Below are 9,900 nucleotides of genomic sequence, written 5' to 3'. Positions count from 1 at the left end.
GCATATATACCAATTCACGTTTTCGGTAGGTCACCTATTATATACCCAGTAACCGGTATCCCTGGTGTTTCTTACCATGCGAGTGTATTATCTACGTTCTGACGATAATAGATAATATATCTCATGCGAGTATTCTATCCACGTTCTGACGGTAATGGATATTATATCTCATGCACTCTTTGGGTTTGTGTCCCTAGTTGAGTAGGATTCGTTTTCCCGTTGTGGATTCGAATGTCCATCCTGTAAGTCGATTTGCTTTTTCAAGCCCTCCTTTCGGATGATGAGTGTTTTGGCATATATACCAATTCACGTTTTTGGTCGGTCACCTATTATATACCTCGGTATCCCTGGTGTTCCTTCCTTTCTGCTCCCTATTATGACCTTGGTCCCCTGCGGAGTCAGATTTTCCTGAGTTGATGTACCTTTTTCAGGTCTTTCTCAGATGTTTGGTTGATTGATATCTCTCACCCTTATACCGGTCTTATATATTCATTCTTCCTGAGTTTGTTACCCTTATACCGGTAACATCTCATCTTGTTGCTTTTCCCCAGGATAGTCTCTTTGTTAGACCTTTCCCGGTGGAGTTCTTGTGGTGATTTTTACCCTTTTGATGTATTGGCGTTTTCCCCAATATATGCAAATTTTCCCCGACAGGGAGGTTCTTTGTGAATCGTTCCTTGGTCCGAGTCCGGATTTTTATCCGAAGTATCCCTTGTGGATAGTTTGAGTCAGCTTATGTCTTTCCATGTGGATTTGTCTTCCTTTGGAAATCTTCTGATCCCTAGTGTGAGTCCTTCACTCCCCAGTTAGGTCTCCAGTCCAGTCGTGTTTTGGTCATGCTGTGTCAGTTTTGTTTTTCCCCAATTCAGAGTCGTGTCCTGCTCACGCCTTTCTTTCTCTTTTTTATTATCCCCCACAAGAGTCCTGGTATGGTCTCTGTTCCTGGTGAGTGTATTACTCCGACGGATCGTCTTTTCTTCTGTGTGAACCATATCCCCACAGAGTTTGTGTCTTTTACATGCATACATCTGCATCATGAGGTCTCTTAGGGACCAAAATTTGTCTCATTACTGTTATTTAAGCCCATTCTACCGCGTCGAGATGAAGATTTCTAAACTTCACTTCTCCGGGAAGAATGACCTTAAATAGGGGCATCTGTAAGACCCCAATTTTGTCCCTAAGATCCCTCATGGCATCACATCATATCATATCATTGCCTCAAGGATCATTGTGCACCTTGCTTGCTTTCTTAGTGGGTGGGTCATCTTTTGAGAGTGATTCTTGATCACCAAGCATGTTTTGCATTTGTATATCATTGCTTTTCATTTGTTTACTAACCAAAAGTACAAAAATATTGTCATCTAACCTTGTTACTTGCAGATGAAGCAACCATTAGGTCAAGCCAGTCAAAGGCAATTCATTGAGCAATAGATGATGGCCATTCTGAAGAATTTGGGCACCATTGATCATTCACAAGAGTTCATATGAACCATGACACCATTTTGAATCAAGATCTCAAGTGGTAGAGGCTTGGATTTCATCAGAGCATAGCTAGGTCAGCTGAAACCCTAGAAAAGTCAACACAAGTCAATTGTGCATTCAATCAGGGATTTGAAGGTGGGAGATGGTTAGAGAGGCCTCATTTATGTCCATACAAGTCTCATTTGACATTTCAAACATCAACAATGAAGGATTTGAGGTCAGATGAAAAGTTTCCAAAAATAGTAAGTGACCTGTAATTTCAAACTGCCAAAAATGGAAAGGTTTTCTCCTCAAGTTTACATCATAAAGAAAGCTTCAAATGAAATTTTGTCCAACATGAAAGTTGAAGATCTTTCTCTCACCTTTCCAAAAAGTCCAAGAACATAAATTTCTCATCTGTGGTTGAAAAGTTATGGATCAATCATTGCCAAGAAATTTTGAACTTCAAGCTAGCATAACTTTTGAACCAAAAGGCCAATTGGAATGGTTCTTTTTGTGACATTTCCATCTTGATGTGCACTATCATAATCATGCATCACATTTCATCAATTCTCATCACAAAAATATTGCATTTTTCACTTGAATTTAATTTGAATTTTGGAGGGAAAGTATGCATTTGAAAACTATGCATTACATTCACTTCTAACCAATTTCATTTGCCTCCAAACTGATTTTAAAACTTGTCCCAAGTGAAAAACGAGCACTGTAGCATGCCATGCACATATGAGGGTGTTTTGGCCAAATTGCATAAACCATTCCATTTCACTAATCCTTTTGCATTAGCCTAATCATGATTAAGGAGCTTCATTAGCAGAGGGTATATATTCATAATCCTAACAGAATTCATTAAGAACAACTTCAGAATTTCAGATCTAAACTTTTGCTCTCAAATTTCTCTCAACTTTTTTCATCGAGTTTCTTCATAGCCTTGCCTATTTCTTGTGCTGTTCATCATCTGCAAGCACCATTGAGGATTATTGAAGCCAGATCCTGCAGAATTCAAGCCAAATCGTGGACTGTTGGACTTGCATCTTCCCATGGCAGTTGAGATTTCAAGAGGAATCAAGCATTGTTGAGCTGAAATCTTGCATCCATTCATTCATTCAAGCTTGATAGAGCATCTGTTTCGTGTTTCCAGGACTTGAATCAAGCAAATCCAACTCTGCATCTTCATAGAGGTCAGTTCTCGATTGCTCTAATTCATGAAATTAGGATGTGCATCTTGTAGATCTTGGAACATAGAGTATGATGAACTTTAGATCTATTGATTTCATGCAATATTGAAATAGTTATGTTGAATTGAAGTTTGGTTGATGAAACTTTCACTGCTCGATTCATTTGATACAGTTAGAATTAGGTTAAATTGATGCTGGATTATTGATGTGTGTTGAATGATGATTCGATTGATATATGTTTGGTGAATTTCTGTGATGATTGGATCTTGATGATGATGAACATGATGAACACGTGATGAATAGCTAGGGTTTTGTTTCTAGACTTGTTTTGATCCTCATGGCGCGCTTATGCATGTGATTTCTTGTTTCTATTCATGCACTGGTCCATTTGGCTCTCACGTGGCGCTTTGATTGGTCTGAAATGCTTTGCCTCGCCACGTGAGATTAATGAAACGAAGCGTTTCATTAAGCTTGAGCGCCACATTCAAATTTCTACTCGGTTCGATTCCGAGTTCCAGCATTTGCATTTTGGCTTTTGCATTTGTACTTCACTTATGCTTATCATATTCATATGCCTTATTTCATGTTTTTTTATTTTCTCATTCATTCAAAAATTCATAACTCCAAAAATACTTGTCCAAATCACATGAGATTTTTTGCATAATGATCTTCATGGTGTCTTCTTTTTTTTTAGTTATTCTTACAGAATTTGTGCACGGTTGAAATTGTTTTTGGCCTAGGGTTTATGTTTGTATGTCATATCTTGCACCTTGCTTGCTATTTTGTTTGTAAAATGATGATGGTTAATCCAATGAACATGAAAATTGACATGCATAAACTAGACATCCTAATGGTCATTTTGGTATATAGTTTGCATTTTTATCATTTCTGGATGTTGAGTTATGATGTGATTAATGGAGGTGTGACAATGTGTGTCACACCATTTCTTGACCAATTTGCTGATTTTATTTACCATGCCAATTCAATGCCAAATGATTTGAATTTTTGCATGATGCTTCTTCTGGATGTTAGGTTTGATCATGAATGTTTGTAGAATTTTTGGATCCATTTCCAATTTGTTTGAGATTTTCTTTGCTGGTTAGTCATGTTTGGACTTTTGATGAGTGTTGAACTTTCATGATTTGTGAAATTCTTATGCCTTATCATATGAGCTTGAAATTTTGTACATTGATTCTTGACATGTTGAAGTGTGTCCTGGCTTTGGTTTGAGTCATTTATATTATGTCATCTCTATTTTAGGATTGCCTTAAGTTGATGCACCATTTGTAGTCTTGTTTGAGCTTGTTAATGCTTACCTTAACTTAGCGAATTTCTTTGACTTTCTTATGCTTATCCAAATGTCATGAATTTTGGTATGTTGCTCATTTGATGTGTTCTGTTTAACCATGATTTTTCTTGAGATTTATTGAGCCATTTTTGATTTGATTTGCCTTGGTTCTTTCTGTTTACCTCATTGAGCTGTCAATTTGCATGCTTTGACATGATTGCTTTATGAAATGAATTTGATGAATGCTTTTGATATGAGACCATTTGGATATTGTTCTTAATTGATAAATCTTGATCCTTGTCAATTTTCATGTTCTGTTTTGGATTATTCCTCCTTCTTTGACCCTAGGCTTTGTCCTAAGGGTTTGCTTCTCATGTTTGAGTTTGTTTTCAAGTTAAGAAGCATATGGCTTTAAGGAGATTAATTCACATGGCTTGAGTTGGTGTGTTTGATTGTTATGGACTAACTTTGACTCGTTTTGTAGGATGCTTTGAGCTCATTTGAGTTGAGCTTGTGCCTTGCACAATATAGCCTTGATTGTTGATTGTGTATTGTCTGTTGACTGTTGGATTATCTGTTTGACTTTTTAGAATTGAATACTGATTGAGTCGGATTGTTTTCAGGTACATTAGTTGCTTAAGTTCATTTTGAACTTGCTTGGTTGCTTAACCAATTAGGTATAACATCTCTTCTTCATGTAGTCTGGAAGACCTGGCCTGTTACTTGGCCAGGCACCTGTCTGAAGTCCTCCTTAAGAGGCAATGTTTGTGATTGTTTAGCTTTGTCCCCAAGAAGGAAAAGTCCTTTTGATAAGGCAATTGGTAGATAAAAGAGATGTGTAGTCCATCTCCTACTATTCTGTGTGTCATCCCTTTGCTCACATTACATGTTGAAGCATTGTGGATCTTAACCCAAGATCTATAGAGTCATTAACTTGTGGAGAGAGTTCCAACTTTCTGAACTCCCACACCTTCTATTATTTAATGCTCTCTCTGACCAGAGATAGAAGCCATGAGACACACCCCTCATATCCTTTCATCTGCTTCACCTTAACTCTCAATGTTAAGGTTAAGAGCACCACTTACCCCATTCCAGTTGACTTTAAAGTCTAACTCTTGCTTGAGCCTAATTGCTTGTATATAGTGTGTGCTAACTGAATCTTTGATTGCTTATTGGTTCATCTGTACATGTTTGCTTGTTTACTTTTGTGCATTTATTATCATTAATTGTTCATTATTGCATGATCATCATTTCATTATCTTTGTGACACATCTTTGTTTGCCCAAGGAGGAATCAACTATAAGTCCATTCATTGGCCTTTGTTCCTATGATTTGGAAGGGATTGAGTGTAAGACCATTTCATTGGCCACTTATGTCCTCTTTGCTTAGTGCTTTTATTTTGTTTGTTGTATGTGAGGATGCAATTGTAAGTCCATGTTGTTGGCATTTGTTTTCCCATGATCATCTGTTGGAGATTAGAGTAAGCCCAGATAGATTGGCATCTGATATCCATGTTTTGTGTTTGCTTTGTGAGATTGGTATAAGTCTAGTTGATTGGCATCCGATATCATTTCTTCGTTTGCTTCAGGAGATTAGTGTAAGTCCAGTTGATTGGCATCTGATATCCATGTTTTGTTTTGCTTTAGGAGATTAGTATAAGTCCATTGAGTGGCATCTGGTATCCATCTTTGTTTTAGGAGATTGGTATAAGTCCAGTAATTGGCATCCGGTATCCGCTTTTGTTGACTTTGCCTGATACTTTGTTTACCTGTTATGTGCATTGTTGCCTATTCCAAAGGACACACTTGAATCATCTTCTATATGATTTCAAGAGGTGAACTTCTAGGAAGTTTTACACTCCCTCATCCACATTCCTTTTTGTTTCAAAATCCCTTTTCACTTGTTGACTTTTAAAACTTGTAAATACATAGTGTGCAAACATTTTTATGTCTTTTCAAATTAGAAACCTGGACCTTAAGTCTTTGACTTTTCCAACTTCACTTTCCATAACACTTCTTTCTGAATTGAACTTTAATCATACTTTGACCATATTTTGTGAATACTCATAATCAATTAACTTCACCCATTCAATTGTTTTGGTGGCTTTGTCCATTGTTGATATGTTTTCATACATTAGCCATAGGTTTCAATTCTCATAGTGGTTGATGTAAATCTCACCACATCCTTAGTGAGTTGATTGTAAGTCTTCCATACTTATTATAGGGTTAACCCCTCACTAGTATGTTGAAGCTATCCTCGCATGGTGGATTGTTGGTCTTGGTTGAGTTTTCTCCCGTTGATAATGAAAAGCCTTAGTGCTCTTGTTTTAAAATGAACCCATTCATATTTTGGAAATCTTTTAGCCGAACTACGGCATTTTGATCCTTTACCTTTTCATGGAAAGGTACATAGGCAACGGGTTCATCCGTTCAAACACAAAAATAATAAAATTGTACATTCTTTTCTCATCTTCCCATTCATGTTTGCACAATATGTCATAAACAAATAAACATTTTTATACAACAAGTGTGATAAGGGCTCCCTAGGAGTACCTAGGACGTTTTGGGTGCCTAACACCTTCCCATTGCGTAATTTACCCCTTACCCAGACTCTCTGATCTTTTCCTTAGTTTTCTATGTGTAAAACTTCTTAGGCTTTTGTTCGCTTTTTAGCCAATCCTTTGGATAAATAAAAGTGCGGTGGCGACTCGATTTATTTGTATGCTTTGCTTTTGGTTTAATCAATAAATCATAAAGTGACGAATACACCGCTACAGCTGCTCTCATTTGATTTGGATGAAACAAATGTTAGAAGAATACGATGTCTAACAAGATGTCATGACATTGTACTGTGACAACCTATATGCTATTAACATCTCCAAGAACTCTATTCAGCATAGCAGAAGGAAGCACATTGATATCCAACATCATTTCATTAGGGATATGGTGGAAGATAAAATTGTCACTCTTGACCATGTAATTATTGAAAATCAATTGACAGACATATTTACAAAAGCTATAGATGCAATAAATTTGAAAAACTAAGGGGCGAATTGGGTATTATTATGCTTGAAGATTTATAGCAATACTGAAGAAGGGAAAAAGAAATCAAAATTTCTCTTCCCTCCACTTAATTATGCACAAAACTCAAAGTCCATCATTACACGTCCTTCTTATTTTCCAAACACAACACCATCACATTAACCCTTGCATTCTCTCTCAAACGCATTCTCAGACATCTTCATCTCTCCATCACCTCTCCAACAAAATCATCAAAAATGTCACAAGCTTCTGTCTCCACTCCATGAAAATCCTCCAAAGAGAAAGCAAACCTTAATAATATTGGCACTGAGTTAGATCTCTCTGATGTCATCACTGATGATGTTCCTATCTCAATCATTCATGTCCATGCAACCCCCATGTGAAAATCTAGAACTTCTTCTTCAAGAAAAAGCAAGCCTACTAAAGTAAGTACCTCTTCCACTCCCTCCATAACTGCAAAAAATATGAATGAACCTGAACCTCCCATTGTTGTGAATAAACCCATGTCCATGACTAGCTTGTATATAGACCCTATCAGCATTGAACCTAATGTTGGTATGAATGAAGATTTCTCTACTGCGACAAATGTTGTTGATAACGTTGAAGCTTCTAGAACCAGCAATAAACCTAGATCTATTACTACCTTGAGTAAATCTAGCGTGATTGTTGCTGGTATAGACGATGTTGATAAGAATATTTGTGTGCTGATATCTCAAGTTTTGGGGATTAACCCCAAGACAAATGTTGTGCTGGATGTTTCCACATAACTGGATAACAATTCTGAGAACCCCATAAATAATCCTGATATGCATGCACCTACTCTCTCTCCTGAGAAATCTCAAGACAAAGAAATGTCTGATGATATAATTAATAAGCTAGGCAACAAAGATAAAAACCATGTTGATCAACCCACTGACATTGTTAATATTGAGGAATTGGACTCTGATGATATCCCTATCGGGAAAAGACTGGCTCCTGGCATATCTAAAAGATTGAATAGTTGGAAAGGTCAAGTTGTTGGGTCCTCTAGCACTCCCTCCAAATATGTCAGGAAGAAGGCTAATGTTGGTCCCACTATAAGATGGAGCAATGTGGTTACTCCTACACCTAAGAAGAAGTATCTGAAAAGGAAGGAAGTTCCTTCCGAATCTAGTGAATATGATCAGGATGTCGAACATAATGTTCAAGACATCATCTCCACTTCCAGAAAGCAAGCTTCTGGGAAGAAGATTCCAACCAACATTCATGAAGTTCCACTTGACAACATCTCTTTTCACTATGTTGAAAATGTTGAAAAATGGAAATATGTTTATCAAAGAAGGCGAGAATTGGAAATGGAATTGGGGAATGATGTGTTTAAATGTAAAGAGGTGTCGAGTTTGATTCAAGAAACTGGTCTGGTGAAAACTATAACAGGTTTTAGGAAGTGCTATGAAATGCTGGTCAAAGAATTTGTTGTGAACATCTCCAAAGAGTGTGACAATAAAAGGATCAAGGAATTTATAAAAGTGTATGTCAGAGGAAGATGTGTGTATTTTTCTCCTGAAATAATCAACAGGTTCTTAGGAAGAAATGAAGAAGAACAAGCTAAAATTGAAGTCTCAGACAATATCATCTACAAAGAGATCACTGCTAAGCAAGTAAAAGAATGGCCATGGAAAGGAAAAATGTATGTTAGGGCCTTAGGTGTCTAGTATATTATTCTCCATAGAATTGGAGCTTCTAATTGGGTGCCTACCAATCACACCTCCAATGTAGATACTGGGCTAGGTAAGTTCATCTGTATTGTTGGGACCAAGTCAAATTTTGATTTTGGGTCTTATGTGTTAATTCAGACTATGAAACATGTTGCATCTTATGCTTAAAAATGCCAATAGCTTTTCCCTCTTTGATTTGTCGAGTTATCCTGAGTCAATACCCCAACATATTGATCAATTTTGAGAGTACTTGTAAAAGGGACCCTCCTCTCTCATATTTCATTATAGATTGTTTACTGGGAAACATGTCCTAGACATTATCATGACATCTAGACAAACTTCTTCAAGGTTCAATAATAGAACAAGCATTCTTACTGAGCTAAAAGACACCTGCAAGACTTTAGATGAGACTATAAAGAGTTGTACTGAAAAGAAATACAAACTTGAAATGTTGATTAAGGCTCTTTCTGAAGAGGAAGGTGGTGAGAAAGCTGATGGAAGTGATGAGGAAGAGGATAATAAAGACATAATTGTTACTAGTGATGAGGAAGAGACTAGAAGTGATGAAGATCAATGGTATATAGTTCTTTTGTGTGTTGTTCCTGAATTTGTTGCGTTTGTGCGTTGTGCCCTGGATTCTAGTTTGTGCACCCTTTAGGTGCTTCTTGATGTGTAACCGTCTTAATCTTGTGTGACTGACTTTGATGGTATGGTAAATGTGTTTTGTTTTGAAAACTTTATAGCTAAAAAGGGGGAGTAGTTAGTGTGTTTTGACTGTGTTGGACTGGTGTGTTTGAATGTTTGGATGGGTTACTCTTTGAGGGGGAACATGTGCAGGTCTGTAGGGGAAGTCTCCCTTGGGGAAACTCAACATGTTCTTCTAATACTCAGGGGAGAGCCTAATTTGGTTATGTTGTTCATGATGTTAAGAACAATGTTCTAACATCCTATCTAAGATAGAAGGATTTTTTTTCTTTTGCGCTTATAATTTTTACAATATGAGGCCTATTAATTCGTTGCGCCTGCCTCTGATGATTGTGTGTAAAAGGATGTTGTATGCTTTCTTGTTTATATACATCCCTTTGTTTGTCTCTTCTATTTATTGACAGCTGACCGTTGCAAAGATTGTTTTAGCCAAAAATTGCCAAAGGAGGAGATTGTTAGGTTTGTCTTTTAGTTATTGGCTGCTTTTTGCATAATCCTGCTTACGTTAGTTA

The 9,900-nt window shown here is 37.0% G+C and overlaps 1 protein-coding gene across 1 annotated transcript; it reads left to right on the top strand.

The window, feature by feature from the left end:
• Positions 1 to 7,792: 7,792 nt before the first annotated feature.
• On the top strand, positions 7,793 to 8,680 carry LOC127103099 (uncharacterized). The gene has a single exon (XM_051040387.1). The coding sequence runs from the start codon at positions 7,793 to 7,795 to the stop codon at positions 8,678 to 8,680; it is 888 nt and encodes a 295-aa protein (XP_050896344.1).
• The last annotated feature ends 1,220 nt before the right edge of the window (positions 8,681 to 9,900 follow it).

The sequence above is a fragment of the Lathyrus oleraceus genome, chromosome 7 (assembly GCF_024323335.1).
Source record: "Lathyrus oleraceus cultivar Zhongwan6 chromosome 7, CAAS_Psat_ZW6_1.0, whole genome shotgun sequence".
NCBI lineage: Eukaryota > Viridiplantae > Streptophyta > Magnoliopsida > Fabales > Fabaceae > Lathyrus > Lathyrus oleraceus.
Note: the sequence above shows the minus strand (reverse complement) of the source record. Positions and strands in the feature narration are given on the sequence as shown.